The following is a 15,642-nucleotide window of genomic DNA, read 5'->3' as shown; positions in this document are numbered from 1 at the left end:
TGTCATCGTCTTCTCCTAGCTACCGTCGACACCTGGTGACGAGAATTCCTCATTGTAGTACGCTTCCAGGAGTGAGCATCAGCTGATCTTCACACCTTGCAATCGATAACTTCACCACAGCAAGAACGAGTACAGAAGCTTGTATGAATCGCGGACTATACAGCCTCATTTCTGCAACTTTGCGAAATTGATATGAGCATGCACCTGTCTACGTCGAGCCTGACCATCTGTCGCCACCTTGCTCATTTCCACACATGCGCATGATTGGTCATTCTTCATTGTCGTGGCCATTGGCTAGTCATAGTCTTGAGCTTTGTAAAGGCGCTCGTGGTTCTGCTTTTGCTCGCGGGCTTGCATTAAACTGCTCTTCTCAAGGAATTAGGCGCTATCCAAAGCCCTCAGGGTGCAGACTTCAGACCAACATACCGCTCACATCAAGTTCAGCCTTCGTCTCTAAAATTATGCAACTCAAATGCCAAGTCAGATTGACTCGGACTGTTCTGGATCTACGGCGAAAGGTCCGAGCAGCAGCCCGTTGCCTTGATGCCATGTCAAAGGCAAATGTGGAAGCAGAACTCCGTATCAAGGCGCTTCAAGAGGGCCTCGATTGCTTTGATATCGAGGTCATCAAAGATGTTCATCTTGCAAGCGAGGCGTACGACATCGTCGTCTCCCGTCATCAACGTCTCAGTCATCTGAGACATTTGGACTCGCTGATCCACCTCTTTGCCATCAAAATGCCAGACGGCAACCTTTCATCGTCTGCTGTGGTCAACATGATCATCGACATTCGCGCAACTCTCTTTGAGTCCCTCCTTCTAACATGAAGACCGTTGTTGATCTTCTTGGTGGTCCTCAACGCCGTGTTGCTAAGCGGGCCGGAACTAGCAAGGGCGTTATCTTGCATGGCAATGAAGCTCATAATCTAGCGGGGTTGTGCGTGGATACAATCATGACTTGGATGGTGAGGTGTCAAGTCAAACACAAGCAATCTAGATAGTGCAAATAGGATTGATGCAGATGAGGAGCAGAGTAGAGCTCGTGCTCCTCATGAAAAAGTGTAGAACAAAGGGGGACCATCACCTGAAAGCACGCGATACATGGGAGAGAGAGGCACTTCTATCTCATGTAGCAGTCGAACATCTCAACCTTTGACAAACTTCCAATGGCACATGCGTAGCCTGACCTCGGTGTGGTAGACCTGGTAACCGCAATTCGCAACCCTCTGCAAGTATCTGCTTGACTAGAGCAGCATCATGCCTCCATTCGAGCTGAGCAAGCTGCCGTTGATCCACCGACTACCCTCTTCACACAGAAAACCCACAATTTTGGCAATATCATCTGGCTCACCAATACGATCGCCTGACGGCAATTTGCTCGTATCCGATGTCTGTCCACTGTTATGCCACATCTCAGACGAGACTGGGCCAGGTGCAAGGGCATTGACTGTGATTTTATGCTTTTGCGCAAACTCACGGGCCCATGTCCGGGTCATAGCTTCGACTGCTGCTTTCGTACCACCGTAGATGCTCTGTCCTGGGAATCCCATACGGGCAGAGACACTGGAGAGATTAATGATGCGACCACCTTCATTGAGATAGGGCAGAAGTTGCTGCGTCAAGAAGAGAGGTGCACGAACATTGATGTCATATTGCTTTGTATAGCTCTCCAATGTACATTCAGGCAGCTTGGCATTCCATGAGATACCAGCGTTATTGACGAGAAAGTCGAGCTTGCGTTCACCAGCAATTTCAATAGTCTTTTGTGCTAGCACGGTGATATCCTCCATATCACTGAGATCTGCTCGGACGATAGAGACTTTGACGGCCTCATCGAGCTGTTCGAGCTCTTTTGCTAGTGTTGCAGCCTTTTCTTCACTGCTGGCGGCATTGTAGTTGAGGATGATGGAGCAACCGCGTGCAGCAAGCTCTTTGGCGATCCCTGCGCCGATACCACGAGAGCTACCTGTGATGAGGGCGAGCTTGCCCTTGAAGGAGTGGTTCTTGAGGATGTAAGCGTCTGCCATCTGTTCTAGTGCTTGGTCGTTGCACTGGTTAGCTGATGCCGTTTTATACTTTCTTTGTGGGGGATCTGCAGGCTAAAGTCAGTCAATTAGCCAGATGGACAACACGGTAATACACAGTCACAGGGCCATAGTAAACGGATTAAAGCATGCTAGCAAAGGAGACTATCATCAAAGGTTCATAAAAACATCAAGCACTAAAGTCCCAGATGCGGACTTGGCCATCATCGCCACCACTCACAATCCGCGCATCACCGACATGCACACAGTTGACGGGACCTGAATGGCCAGCAAGAGACAAGATGCATTTACCATCATTGCAATCCCAGACTTTGACAGTCTTGTCATGTGCACCAGTCACAAGACGCAAGGTATCTGCACTCAAGCACCAAACACCCTCGACATGACCAAACAAGGTTCGCGTGCACAGACCCGTTTCAACATCCCACGATTTGACAGTGCCATCCAGTGACGAGCTGTAATACTCACGCGGCGTACAGCGTTGTCGAACACCATACGGGTCATCTTCCTCGGCATCCAAACTCTCAAGAACCGGTGAGATGGCTTGAACTTGTCCAACATGCCCCTCGAGTGTACGGATACACTGACGCGTATCGAGGTTCCACATCTTGATGGTGGTGTCGTCGCTTGCTGAAAAGAGTCGTTGACAAGCAGAATGCACACGCACGGCATTCACCCAACCACGATGACCTCGTAGGACCGTACACGTGCCATCGCTGAAATTCCAAACGCGGATGGTATTGTCTGCTGAGCCGGATGCCAAGACTGTCTTGTCAAAGTGAAGTGACAAGACACCTTCGGTATGGCCACGTAGGGTAGAGAGACATTCACCGGTGCGGTAATTCCAAATCTTGAGCGTCTTGTCCATGGAGCCACTAATCAGCTTTGCATCGTCAAATTGAAGACAGTTGACACCGCGTGTGTGTCCGTCCAGTGTTCGCAACAACTCGCCACTTGTCAAATCCCAAATCTTGATGCTGCCGTCATACGATCCACTTGCAATGATGCTGTCATCTGCTTGGACGCACATGACGCCATCCGTGTGGCCGCGCAGGGTGCGTTGCTGGCATCTTCCACGACGCCAATTGCTCTCGACCTTTTGCCGTTCGCAGTAGATGGCCTTCCAAGGACGTGTGAGCTGTGGCAATGACACTGGAATCTCCACAGGTGATTCAACCTGACACTTGAGCAGCTTTGCAGGTCTCTCAGAGTCTGTTGATTCTGCTAATCGCTTCTCCCCCGTCACTTGTTCGTCACGCGCAGCGATCTCCTCTGCACGTTGCTGAATCTTTTGTTTTGTCGCTCGTAATCGTTTGCGCTCCAGGAGCGGTAATCCCCATCCGCATTTCGTACACTTGCGATCAATGTGTTGTTCACACATTCGATGCCATACCACATCGTCATTCGCGAGATCCGCCCAGTGTTTACTGACTTGCGCCGCTTTACAGAGGGAGGAGGCGTCAAGGTAGCTGAGTATTTTGAAGCCAACTTCAGTCGGTAGAGCAGTGATGTAGTCAATACGAATCAAGTCGCGTGTGCATGAAGCAATGTAGCTGAGTTGCGGGAAACAGCACTGCGTCAAGAGCCCTTGTAGGATGAGTTTACGCTCACTTTGACTTGCAGCTGAGAAGAAGGACCAAATCTGAGAGATGCCTTCCTTCTTGGCGGCAGGCAAATGGTCGAGTTGCTTCTGGATATCCCCCATCAAGGGTTCATTTGCTTCCTTGGAGCGACACTGTGTGTTTTGTGGATTATGCCTGTAGCAGAACCCATTACCACTGCGCACACCTTGACGCACACGCCGACTGACTTCACTGGGAACAGCGGTGGCAAGAAAGTCCTTTGCGGCGCCTGTGTCTTGTGCCAGCTGACCCACTTGCGCCGACGCTGTGGCTGCTGCTGCTGCCTGGCGCGCTGTGGCCATGATGAGACTGAAAAGCAAAGAAGGTCAGGCCGGTCAGTCGCCGGAGTGGCCTGGTCTTGTAGATGGACGGGCCCTCTTGCAGCTGCGCTTTTAGCTTGCTGGTGTCTGGTCTTTCGTCTTGTTGCGACATTTCAAAGCGAGAAAGCGACACCGCACGTGAGAAAGCGCAACACCACAGAAGAAACACTTGTTGAGAAGGCCGGAGCGAGGGCCTGGGCTGGGAGAGACTCGGGAAGCTGCAGAGATGGAGGATGATCCCGATGCACCGCCAGCAAGTCCGCATACAAAAGAGCTCGACAGTATAGAAATGCGCGACACGCATGTCGTTGAAGGCGGCGCTTCTGGAGGGGACCTGTTCCTGCCTGATGCAGATGACGATAGTGAGGATGACGAAGCACTTGCTGCCGAAGCATTGGCGCATGCAGAACAGCTCGCGATGCAATCTAGGCAGCTGCAGCAAGATGCGGCGCTCGAATACCAGCACGGTCAGTTCTACTCGTGACCTACGCAGGCGCTAACAGCAGCGCTTGATGAGATGTCAGAAGATGACGAGGATGATGATGAGGAAGGCGTCCGGATAACAGGCGACGACGATGACCCTATCGTCCGGACAATTCCCATCCTCGCCACAAAGACACTCACGCCGTACCTTCATTTCTTTGCCTTCCCAGCGCGCAAGGGTAAAGATCAATTTGAGAATGCTACGGCACGCGAGTCTGCGCGAATCAAGCGTGAAACAGGTCAGATTGAAGTTGATTTGATGGTAGCAGACACGCATTCACCGCACTACAACACCGATCGCGGTACGCTTTGGACGGATCAGCCACTACGGACCATCAGTCTTGGTGGTCAAGTCCGGCCCCTGCATCATTTACAAGCCTGGTACAATCGTGGTGTTTTGCACGTCACGCCTGTCGACAAATTTGTCCAGCTACGACCCAAGCTAGGCCATATCGACCAGCGCGACAAGGAAGAAAGAGAATCCAAGCGGCAAGATGCCATGGCAGACAAAACAGGTCGTGCCGCGAAGGCCGTCCAGATCTCTGCGAGGTCCACAGATGCAGCCGTTGCTGATTTGGCAACAACGAGTACATTGCTGCGGCTTGTCGAGGAGGAAGCATGGACGCCGTTAGGGTGGCGTGCCGAAAATGAGTCTGATTCCTGGCATTATGCAGAATCACTGATGACTGAGAAGAAGCAGCTCTGCAAGAGTCTGACGAATGAAGAGCAGTATCTGGAGTTGCTGTCGACGGTGCGCGTGGATGGACGCGAGCCCAAGGTCAATGTCGTCAAGATTGATGGCTGAGGAGGTCAGAGCATTTGCATCCATTTTGACCTCACGATGGAGCGAATACATCTGCGTACTGCAGCGTTCCATGACCATGGGCTTGGCTCTTTAAAGGCATCTGGTCCGGATGAGCAGTCGCAGTGCATTCGACCAAAACTCACCCAACCAGCAGTAGGGCCAATTTGAGCACTCTCCTCCAAGCCTTTGCTATCTGGCTCTCGCAGACCAGCAGAATAAGAGCTCTTAGCAGCTTAGCTCCAACCCCTGATGACATAATCTACACGTGACCCCTTTGACAGCTACTAAACTCGAGCCTCGAGCTAAGTTCCACATGTCAATTTTCGCTGCTGTCATCGTTGATCTAAAGGGCAACGGCAGCAAAGCTCGAGTTCAACGCTTTCCAAGACTCCTATAAGTAAGGCCAATGCGCTGCAAAAGCACTTGAGCATCCAGGATGATTCCCAATACGCCTCTGGCCTATGTGCTCATCCGCTCCAGCATCTTTGCTCTGCGGGCCGTCACGCCCCTCGCCTTTCTCTACTGCGCGACCGCACTCTACGCGCTCTTTGCGCCGCAGGCCATCGCGCGACATGCGCTAGCCGCATTGCCACTTTGGTCTCTTGCAGCCTTGACCATCTTCTGCGTCAATGAAGTTTGGTTCTTCTTTTATGCTCGTCGTAAAGTCGGGCGCCATCAAGCGCTTGCTACAGCTGCCGCAAAGCTCTCACCAGCTCAGCGCAAGGTTGAATTCAAGCGTGCCATTGAGTCTGTGCATGATCCACGCGTTTTTCTTGAAGGTTGGTTCAAAGGCGCTCGATTGGAAGATATTGGCTATGATAATGTGCTGCAGTGGATACTTTGGGCATTCTTTGATGCCCCGGCTGAGCCAGAGTCCCTGTATGCATTGCCAGAAGACATCATCGCCGAAGCAAAGAGCTATACAGATGCCTGGGAGTCGCGCTTCAATGTTACATTTCAGCCAGGCTTCAACCACAAGATCCAGAGTATTCGATTGTCTCTTGACCCAGTACTCACAACACATCGTCCAGCATGCGTCTACCTGGGGGTGGGTGTTCTTTATGACCACCTAGCATACTCGCGATACAGATCCCTTGGCTTCAAGCACTACATCCCATCAGCAGAGTCTGGCCATCGCGTCTCTTACCCGTACATTGGCTTACCCAGCTCTCCCTCCAACTCCACCCTCACCTACTGGTACAAGCCCTGCGCACCACTTGCTCCAGGTGAAAAAGAAGGTCTTCCTATCGTTTTTGTCCATGGTATCGGCGCTGGTCTCAAAGTCTACCGCACCATGATTACGGATATGTGCGCACGCTACCCACGCAGTGCCATCTACCTCCTCGAAATCCCCTGCGTTGCCATGAAACTCGTCGAGAAACTTCCAGTTCGTGCAGAACTCGTACGGGATGTGGTTGCTATGCTCAAAAACCACGGTGGTCATACGGAAGCGCTGTTTGCGGGACATTCACTTGGGACGGTGGTTGTTTCTTGGATCTTGCATCTTGCACCGCAAGTTTGTCGGAAAGTCATGTTGATTGATCCGGTTGTTTGGCTGCTACACTATCCGGACGTGGCGTACAACTTTCTACATCGACCACCGAGCAATGCAAACCAATGGCTCTACAACTTCTTTGTTTGCAGTGAACCTGGCATTGCTCGGTTCTTGGGGCGTGGTTTCGTTTGGCATGAGAATGTGTTGTGGTTTGAGGATGTCCCTGCACACTGTGAGATGCGCGTCTACCTGGCAGAGAATGACATGATTGTGAATATCCCAAAAGTCTTTGAGTATTTGACTGGTCAGGATATTCAAGCAATTGATCGAGGACAATTGACGACGGGTGATGAAGTGATTCTGCAGCATCCAGACAAAAGGAATGTCTCGACACATCTCTGGCTGGGACCGGATATGGATCATGCAGTCTTTCTGCTTAAGCGAAAGCCAACGGAGAACATCACGGCTGCCTTTGGAGAGCTGATTTATGGTCAATGACCTTGGGCACTCAGCCCGCTCGGTAAGGCTGAGCATCATGCATGAATGGAATGAGGAGACGGTGATTAGATGAGCAGACAAAGGACGACGTGCGAGCCTCCTAGAGCATGTCAGCGACGCATCAATCAACAATCTCGAGCAACAAGGCAAGCGACGCATCATTTTAGCAGACTGTATTTAGAATGCATTTATTTGACATTTCATCACGCTCATGTCGAAAGACCAATTCTGTTTTGATCGAACGGGACAATATTGTGAGACAGGCGGTATGAAGTCCGTGCGAGACTTGATTGATAAGTTTGTCGTTGTTCTTCCATGAGCAAGCTCAAACAATGCCAAGCGTTCTACATGCGATACTCATTCCATCCCGAGGTTGAGCTAACAGCTTTAGCTGAATCTTCCAACAATGATAAGCAAGAACCCGGGTGTCATCGTGGCCGCCGGGTGTGGGGAGCCACGCAGCGAGCAGCCATCAGCGCTCATCCAGGGGCATCTTAACGAGGCTCGCCGAACGAATGCCCACGCAGATCAGAAAAGCAGACTTATGGCAGACGCGTGGATCCTCATGCTTGGTGTGTCTCTTTGGCGGGGAATTATAGCAAAAGGGCTAAAGATAACAACCAGGGCAGCGTGGACGCCGAGTGTGAGCGTTCAAGGTGATGAGTGTCCAAATTTGTCGAGATGGGCATCTGAAATCTCGCTCAAGTGGCTGGCGGCATGCAAACACGCCAAGTAAAATAGAACATTCGAAAGTGCTGTGACGCTTGTGCAGGAATGTCCCTCAAGAACATTCAGCGCTTTGACTCCCCCAATCTCTGATCCGCGAATCGCGTGCTCTTTTGATCATTGAGAAGTGCTGCGTTTCCAGCGTGTTATTTTCGGCGCCAACCGTCTTCGGCACGATTCGAGAGCTCCGTAGGCCGAGACAGTATGCTTGCAGCTTGCGGTTCTGTTCGGGTTTGTGTCTTGCTAGCATCGCCATTGACCTTGACGAGGCCTCGGTAGCGAGACGAGCAGACTCATGTAAACGCACAAATGCAAGCCTAGCGCGCAAGACGGGCAGTGTGAAGCGAGACAATTGTCCCGCTGAACAGGTGACAGGCGACTTGACTCTCGTGTATGCAATTTGATTTTCAGCATTTCGAGGGCAAGGGCACTGTCATGTCTTGATGCGGTGGTAAGTGAGCTTCAGTAAGAGACACGTCAGGGTAAGTGCCCGAGCAAGTGGGGAAGCAGGGCCAACGACGCGGTCAAAACACTTGCCGGTGTTTGACAGTGAGCACTGAGCAGGGCACGAGACAAGTTGCAAGACGCAAAGGTGCCACTCTGGAGGAGACGGCTGGTGGGCATATGGCATTCGAAGCTGAGACTTTCTTCTTTCCAGCATTCGTTTCCGGCTCTCCCTCGCTATCCAGTCCACATTGGGACAGAGGGACGGCCGGATTTCGACACTGCCAACCAAGATCAGGCAGCAACAACTGCGACACCCGCGGTCTCAGAGATGCCTGCAAAGAACACAGGCTGCTTGAATGACAAGAGAAGGCGTAGATGATGCGCGAGGCCATGCTGGCGCGTGGATACACGAGGACGGAGCAAACCCGAGTCTTCCATCAGTCTTAAGGATGAGGTGCCCTGCAGAGCCTGCAAATCTTTAAACATCTACAAAGGATTCGATACCAGCATTAACTATTGCTACAGTCTGACAAGTGACTGACCGAGGATGACCAGGCTCTCTATTCAAACACCGCCGCCATTGGTGAGGTCCTCAATCGAATCAGATTGCTCGACAGCATCATCATCGCCCAAGACTCCCGCGGGCCTTCACTACAACCCGGAGATAGCCTCGCCCATCGGCCCAGACTTTTCAGGCTTCAGCTTTCGTCAACGACCCCCAGTTCCAAAGAAGTCTGCGTTCCGCAAGAGTTGCCCCTCCGTCACGCAGTATCAGCAACAATCCTTCACCTGGCAAAACGATGCCAACTTCTTTGACCCATGCTCGACGTTCCGCGACACGGAGAACACTGTCGCTCCAGTCAAGATTCGCAAAGTCTCGGTGTGTGAACGGAGTGATGCGCAAAATGCATACCTACAGAGCCCTGTCAGCTACTCGCGTCGTGTCTCTGTTGCAAGTTTGCACAGCACGACCCAGCTTCCTGGACCAGCATCCATGTCGCGCTCTGTAAGTTGGCTTGCACAACGTCGTGGTAGCGCCATGAGCATCGACATGCGTCGTGAGAGTGTCGCTGAGAAGCGTAGTATGCAGGCACAGCTCTCGCAAGAGCCACTTCCCGCACAGGGCCGCAGACTGTCATCCACTGCAGACCTCCTTGCTAATGCAGGCACTGGCTATCAAAGCCACTGGAGTGCTTCCGATAATGAGGATGACAACTACAGCGATGATGGATGTTTGATCGACCGTCGTCTGAGCTATACCTCGCAAATGGCGAGCTTCAGGCCATCTATGGGTATCGATGCGCCATCAGATACGCAATACACAACAGTACGACGCATCTCTCGTGCATCGGGAGACTACGCCGCAGCGAGCAACGAACAGCATCCCTTTGTTCGCGCACGCAGGGTAAGTGTTGGCCAAGCCAGACGTATGTCTCGCCAACGCAGCGCCTCTAGCGACTACAGCGTCGGACCTATGCCTGGTCTCGAGCAACTCGCAAAGTCACGCTTGAACTTGGCAAGGGAGCAAGCGCAGAGTGATGCACTCGAGGCGAAAGAGGTGCAGTTCGCACAGGTGATGGCTGAGATTACAGCTGCGCATCAGCAAGAAAAGGCGACACTCGCTGCTGAAGTGACGCTCTTGCGGAGACGACTTGCCACACTTGAGGCACAGTCGGAGGTTCTTGCAGCTTCATTGTTTTAGCCTACACATAAAGCCCAAATGATTGATGATTACCAAAGAATGAAAATGCTGTGCTCTACAATGATTTTAAGTATAGTCATGATGCGCTGCCTGCAATGGGCAGCCACGGCCGATCTTTGAGCGTTCCGTGTGCAGGTAAGCTAAAGTCTGGCTCTGCAGTCTCACCGTACAAGTCCTTGTAGGCTTTTGTAAAGTCAACGCAGACATTGGGTCGCGGAATACCTTCATTGACCGTCACAGAGCCATCTTCATGATAAGTGTTCCACACAACGCCATCCCTCCAGCGTATGATGCGAGACTCGTGGTGACAAGCCGTCCAGAGCATCTGATCCCAGATAGCGCGCTCAATATCCCACCCAAAGACGCGTCTTGCCATCTCTGCAGGACCAAAGAGGCGATGTGCCTCTCCTTTGCCGGCATTGCAACGCAATAGGTTCAACCACCCATCAGGGGCAAAATCCAAGACCATTGCGGCTTCGAGTTTGGGCAAATTTCCATGAATGAAGAGGACACGCGGACTTGGGAAATCCGAGAGCATGGATCGCTGATCATGCATACCGGCGCGTGTGATGGCATAGTCGTCCTCTGGATGATGTTGTCCTGATCCAATGGGCATCTGTTGACCTTCGCAACGATAGCCGACGCGTCTAGGCTGTGTGTGGACTTGATACACGGGATCGTTACACGCTTCAGCTGCGTGAAGATAGGTCTCCTTGTCGCCGTGGCCATTTGAACCTTGGTCCAATAGCCAATACCAATATGCAGGGCCCCATCTGTTGTAGTAGGCGGATAGGAGCAAAGTCGCGCCATGAGTACGCTTGTTGACGACAATAGCACCAGACTCTGTGCTAGCTCGCTGGTAACGATCTATTGGTGTTCGTTCAGTGATCCACAAGTATTGAGGTGACGCCATATTGGCCCAATAGTCCGGCCACAATATCATGCCATGTGAAGTGAAAGGTTCAGACTCAAACAACGAATCCGGAGACATGGTTGGAAAGAGGTCTGCATCGAGGAAGAGGACCTGCTCAAAACTCGAAAACAGAATGCTGTAAATCTTCATGGTAAAGTGCTGAGGCACGTCCAGTGGCTTGTCATGTTCGCCCAGATCAGACTCCTGCGGCAGGTAATGTGCGACAATGTGGCACGTTACGCCAAGCTCAGCCCAGACTTCCTTGCACATCACCTCGTCAATATCTTGGTCGCGCCAGAACCAGATCTCTACGGGCAGCGTCGACCCAACTTTGCGAAGCATGCGTAAGGATGTCGTAATGATGCCGCTCGAGTCTAGCGCATTGCATGTCATGGCGATACCGCGCGTCCCTCTCCGAAAAGGTAGGCCATCAGACATCTCATCCACCGTCTGCAACGCCTCTCTATGCCGATCGCGAAGCTCGTATAGTTCATCTTCTGTAACAAGCAGCGTGTTGGGAGCCTGCTCGCCTTGCTTGACATTCTCAAAAGTCGCCCAAGCCGGCATATTGCCACTCGTCCGCACACCTGGGAAACTCAAGTTACCGCGATACATGAAGTTGCCGAATGAGCGCCAAAAGTCGAGCGCTTCTGTTGAGTTGAAGGCTGGCTGTGTCTCTGCAGCAATGGAGTCGAATGTCGAGGGTGGCCATTTGTTTGTGCTACCCTTCAATACGGCCTTTGCGCGTGCATAGGCGCTACCGCCGCGCAAGGTCGTGCTGTCGGGAGCATAGGAGGTATAAACGAGAAAGAGGAAGACGGCGACGACGAAGCTCGCCAGGCCTGTTCTTGACTGCATCCGCGAGAACATGCAGCGGGCTCTTGAAAGGGTTCAAGTAGGAGGGCCAATCCTTTGAAGCTGGCCGGACAAGTGTAGAGAGTTGTAGCAGGAAAGAGTGCTTGGGCCTGTGTCTCTTTTGGATGTTATTGCCAGGCCCAGCTATGACAGATGGTTGCGTGGGAGATGGGCGGCTCCTGGGCCTTCGCACACGACAAAAAGCTCGGACTCGCGATGAGCAGAGATTGTGCTCCCCTCCTCGGAGCTTTTTATACGACGGCTCAGTGTCTCAAGTTGACTTTTGACAGTCGCTGTGCCCTAGCTGAGGCTCTGCCTAGTCCTTTATGATCTATGATCTGCTACTACCTTATCTCCAATTCTTCAATACATATATTCGCCTACCAGTACCACTGTGGCTTCGTATCGCCCCGCCAAGGCCGCACGAGCCGTATCCGCGGTGCAGCCGGCAAAAATTCTCCAGCGCACGGAATTCATCGAGATTCCAGGGCGGACGTCGCCGCGGTCCAGACTCTGTCATGCATCTGTCAAGAAATAAGGTTTTAATTCTCCGAACCGACGTTGTATTCACACAAGCTACACAACACATCAATAGTAGGTTCTCCACGAGCCGCGTGGTGCAGCCGGGAGGACTGACTCGTTGTCATGAGCTCGAAGGCTGACTCTGTTGATGCATCAATCAAGTACAACAAGTGCTGCTCATACAGCCGGGGTTGTCATCCTTTGCATGACAATGATAACGAGCTTGGGCTTCTTGTGCTGTTTTCTTCATGAAAACCAGCAAGACGATCAAAGCTTGAGAAGTCGTGCATAATGAGAGATAACCCACTCGAAATCTTGCAGCTGCATTGACTTCTGCTCGTAAGACAGTGGTGTAAGCATAGCCATATCTGCAATGGCGTCGTCACAGCTGTATGAGTGTCGTGCTTCTCGAGCGAAGTCAAATGGATATATGTATTCATCTCATCTCTGCACTGTAGCATCGCTGATTTGTATATATAATGATTGTGAGCTTGAGGCTGTGGCGCCGAGCAAACACGCGAACAAAGTGACCAAGTGCGTACATACGCATGTGATTGAGCATTTCAGATCATCTTGAAAGGTTCTACTATCAGAGATTCCCATCATGTAGCGCAGCAGCGGTGCAAGGCTCGGCCAATGGCCATGCATCGTTCCTGGACGATCGTCTTGGCAAAATAATTTGTCGGGCAAAATTTCAGGGGTGGAGCTCTCTCGACTGCAGGTCTGCGACATCGACCACTTTTGCTTCCGCTCGAAGCCAACTTCGAATAGTTGACAATCGACAGGCCTGAGTACTCGCTCTTCTTCCATTTCAAATGCCTGCTTTGTATCTATGCAGACAGGCAATAGAGGGAGAATCCCGTATAAATAGCGACGCTATCAGACTTACGACATTGACACGTCGAAGATGCTCATGAAGGAGCTTTAGACCTGGTGCCTGACGTGACACTTGAAAAAGTCATCTCCGCCGCAGACTCCTCTAGAGTAGCTATAACGTCATTGTTGTCCACGGTCCAAAAGGTCAAAACTTCTGGGATATACCAACAGCAAGGGCTTCAGTACGTTGAGATGGGTGTCAAAGCCAGTCCTGTTTCACCAAACAGTGCTGAACTGGGGACATTATAAGATCATGCCTGACGGCATCTAGATAGATTAATCTTCTATCCATAAGATCTGACAGATGAACAGTTCTGCTGCTCTATGTCAAGCCCTACAGCTGGTTCGTCGGCAGACATGCCAGGCTCTCAGCCACCAACAGCGGCACTAGAGCCATACATGCAGCAAAAGCTCTTACAAATGGAGCAAAATAATAAGCTTCCTAGTGAACAGGTCGCTACTCTGCTTAAACACATCGGAGGACCCTCCACACAACAGTCGTTGGTCCAGAAACAAATTTGGTCGATATTGCCAGACCCAAGCATCACGTTCTTGATGCCATCAAGGGACATGAAGAAGTCGTCTCTGATGTAGTTAAGCAGAGTAGCGACCTGTTCACTCAGAAGCTTGTTATTTTGCTCCATTTGTAAGAGCTTTTGTTGCATGAATGGCTCTAGGGCCGCTGTTGGTGGCTCTTGGCCTAATGGTGGCTCAGGGCGAATTGACGCTGTTCCTGATTGCATTGATGAGCATGAACGCTTAAAAACGCCTTGGGGTTTCTTTTATAAGGCCTTGCAAGGACACATGGCGGAGGAGCCTTGATATCAGCTGCAGGCACTGCAGGCGCCTCAACATCGCAACCAACTTCGGCAGCTAGAATGCTATCGAACCAGTTTCCGCCTGAATCTGGGCAAAATACCATCCGGTACCCCGGAAACAAACGAGAATCTCCTCAATGGAACGCAATAGGCTGTGCTTCTCCTCGCCTGACGTGTGCTTCAATATAAAGGCAATGACGCTTGTTTCTGTCATGCGCGAGAATGTATGCCTGCCAGTATGGCACATCTGCCTTTGTGAAAAGACAGTGACAACCCAGAGCCCTCGTACCGACCGTCCTGGCAAGAAAGCGAAAACTTGCGGGGGCAAAACGCAAGGAAAGGGCTACGATGTTCAGCAAGTTCGAGAAATGCAATGGGAAGTCTCTATTTCGGTGTGACAGGTTGGTGTGATCCTGCGTCCATGTTGAATTTGCCCAGGTTAAACTTTTGATCCGCAAAAATGATTGAAGTGCATGATCTTTCGCAACAATCCCGGTCCTTGCAGCCGTCTCGAGGCAGCCACAAACCGTACGAGACTTCTGCTTATACAATGGAGGAAGTACAGAGTGTTTGTCCGCAGACGGAAGTTCGAATTGTCTTTATCATCTGCGCAAATGGCCCTGGCCAGTGCGACGAGGACATGACGCCGCTTGAGCTTTAGAGGTCCTTGTGCAGATTTGTCCCCCTCAACGAGGTTGAGCGAGACGAAGTTACTTTGGGTGACTTCAAATTGCTCTGAGGTCGCTCAAGTTGCAGCGGGGCTTGAAGCAATACTCCTCTCAGACAGATGCACTCTACTTCGATAGCAAGTTTCCATTCAACAGTCCTGCATATCGGCCGGCAGCAAGAGCCGTCCGAAACTTAGCAACGCGTCACAATGTTTCGACAGAGCCGGTGTACTCGCGGTGTCATCGTACGTAGTGAGCTTTTGATAGATGCCATTGCATACTGCAGGAGAAAGGAGCTCGCAAGCTTACAGGCCGCGTTCTGTAGAACAAGACCATCAAGCTTCCCCGCGCAGCATCGACACATGTGTTGGCATGGGACAGATGTTCGTCACCTGATTCACCTCGAACGTTCTTTGTCCCGCTCGCGTGCGATGTCCTTGTTGCAAACCGCGACGTCAACACGCGCTTTTGCTCGAAAATGATATTCACGGCCCATCTTTAGCTAGCACGCGAATAGCCAAAGAAATGCTCGTTGGCAGAGACAGCTCTTGACCTGACTCCCCTGTCAAGACGGTGACAATGGAATGGAGTGTCCAACGAAAGTATGCAGGAGATGCTTCAGACGTAGCTGCCATAGGCTGGTTGTGAGCTCGAAACAAGAGCAAACTACTTGGCAGGAGACTGCGTTACTTGGGGGTACATTAGCTCTCCTGAGCTCTAGCTTATCGGTATATGCCGAGGAGGATGCACCCTATGCTGAGGCTTACCCTTCAGCAAGCTCAAGCAGAGAGGCGGACCACGAATGGGGTCTGGTAAAAGTCCTGAGGTTCGCAAACAGACCCGTGTCT

At 51.6% G+C, this 15,642-nt stretch overlaps 7 protein-coding genes across 7 annotated transcripts; 4 read left to right on the top strand and 3 right to left on the bottom strand.

Moving 5' to 3' along the window:
* The first annotated feature begins 7 nt into the window (after positions 1–7).
* BCR37DRAFT_262618 (uncharacterized protein) lies at positions 8–1,035 on the top strand. Its single transcript, XM_040866725.1, has one exon. The coding sequence runs from the start codon at positions 255–257 to the stop codon at positions 825–827; it is 573 nt and encodes a 190-aa protein (XP_040726284.1). The 5' UTR covers positions 8–254; the 3' UTR covers positions 828–1,035.
* A 223-nt stretch (positions 1,036–1,258) lies between these two features.
* Positions 1,259–2,008, bottom strand: BCR37DRAFT_340058 (dehydrogenase with different specificitie; the record flags this gene model as incomplete). Its single annotated transcript, XM_040867350.1, has 1 exon — positions 1,259–2,008. A coding segment is annotated over one exon (750 nt), but the record flags the coding sequence as incomplete, so codon positions are not given.
* Positions 2,009–2,158: 150 nt separating this feature from the next.
* On the bottom strand, positions 2,159–4,069 carry BCR37DRAFT_378261 (WD40-repeat-containing domain protein). The gene has a single exon (XM_040869004.1). It carries the CDS (start codon positions 3,966–3,968, stop codon positions 2,214–2,216), a length of 1,755 nt encoding a protein of 584 aa, XP_040726282.1. The 5' UTR covers positions 3,969–4,069; the 3' UTR covers positions 2,159–2,213.
* Positions 4,070–4,699: 630 nt separating this feature from the next.
* Positions 4,700–5,309, top strand: BCR37DRAFT_378259 (uncharacterized protein). The gene has a single exon (XM_040869003.1). The coding sequence runs from the start codon at positions 4,729–4,731 to the stop codon at positions 5,272–5,274; it is 546 nt and encodes a 181-aa protein (XP_040726281.1). The 5' UTR covers positions 4,700–4,728; the 3' UTR covers positions 5,275–5,309.
* A 428-nt stretch (positions 5,310–5,737) lies between these two features.
* BCR37DRAFT_333211 (uncharacterized protein) lies at positions 5,738–7,081 on the top strand (the record flags this gene model as incomplete). Its single annotated transcript, XM_040867091.1, has 1 exon — positions 5,738–7,081. A coding segment is annotated over one exon (1,344 nt), but the record flags the coding sequence as incomplete, so codon positions are not given.
* A 1,616-nt stretch (positions 7,082–8,697) lies between these two features.
* On the top strand, positions 8,698–10,180 carry BCR37DRAFT_262036 (uncharacterized protein). The gene has a single exon (XM_040866722.1). It carries the CDS (start codon positions 8,988–8,990, stop codon positions 10,140–10,142), a length of 1,155 nt encoding a protein of 384 aa, XP_040726279.1. The 5' UTR covers positions 8,698–8,987; the 3' UTR covers positions 10,143–10,180.
* On the bottom strand, positions 9,960–12,209 carry BCR37DRAFT_378256 (mannosyltransferase putative-domain-containing protein). Its single transcript, XM_040869002.1, has one exon. It carries the CDS (start codon positions 11,923–11,925, stop codon positions 10,219–10,221), a length of 1,707 nt encoding a protein of 568 aa, XP_040726278.1. The 5' UTR covers positions 11,926–12,209; the 3' UTR covers positions 9,960–10,218.
* Between the last annotated feature and the right edge of the window lie 3,433 nt (positions 12,210–15,642).

This window comes from Protomyces lactucae-debilis, assembly GCF_002105105.1.
Source record: "Protomyces lactucae-debilis strain 12-1054 chromosome Unknown BCR37scaffold_6, whole genome shotgun sequence".
NCBI lineage: Eukaryota > Fungi > Ascomycota > Taphrinomycetes > Taphrinales > Protomycetaceae > Protomyces > Protomyces lactucae-debilis.
Note: the sequence above shows the minus strand (reverse complement) of the source record. Positions and strands in the feature narration are given on the sequence as shown.

Excerpts from the sequence above, each read along its gene's own strand:
- BCR37DRAFT_378256 (XM_040869002.1), bottom strand. The coding sequence starts at position 11,925 with ATGTTCTCGCGGATGCAGTCAAGAACAGGCCTGGCGAGCTTCGTCGTC.
- BCR37DRAFT_378259 (XM_040869003.1), top strand. The coding sequence starts at position 4,729 with ATGGTAGCAGACACGCATTCACCGCACTACAACACCGATCGCGGTACG.
- BCR37DRAFT_262618 (XM_040866725.1), top strand. The coding sequence starts at position 255 with ATGCGCATGATTGGTCATTCTTCATTGTCGTGGCCATTGGCTAGTCAT.
- BCR37DRAFT_378261 (XM_040869004.1), bottom strand. The coding sequence starts at position 3,968 with ATGGCCACAGCGCGCCAGGCAGCAGCAGCAGCCACAGCGTCGGCGCAA.
- BCR37DRAFT_262036 (XM_040866722.1), top strand. The coding sequence starts at position 8,988 with ATGACCAGGCTCTCTATTCAAACACCGCCGCCATTGGTGAGGTCCTCA.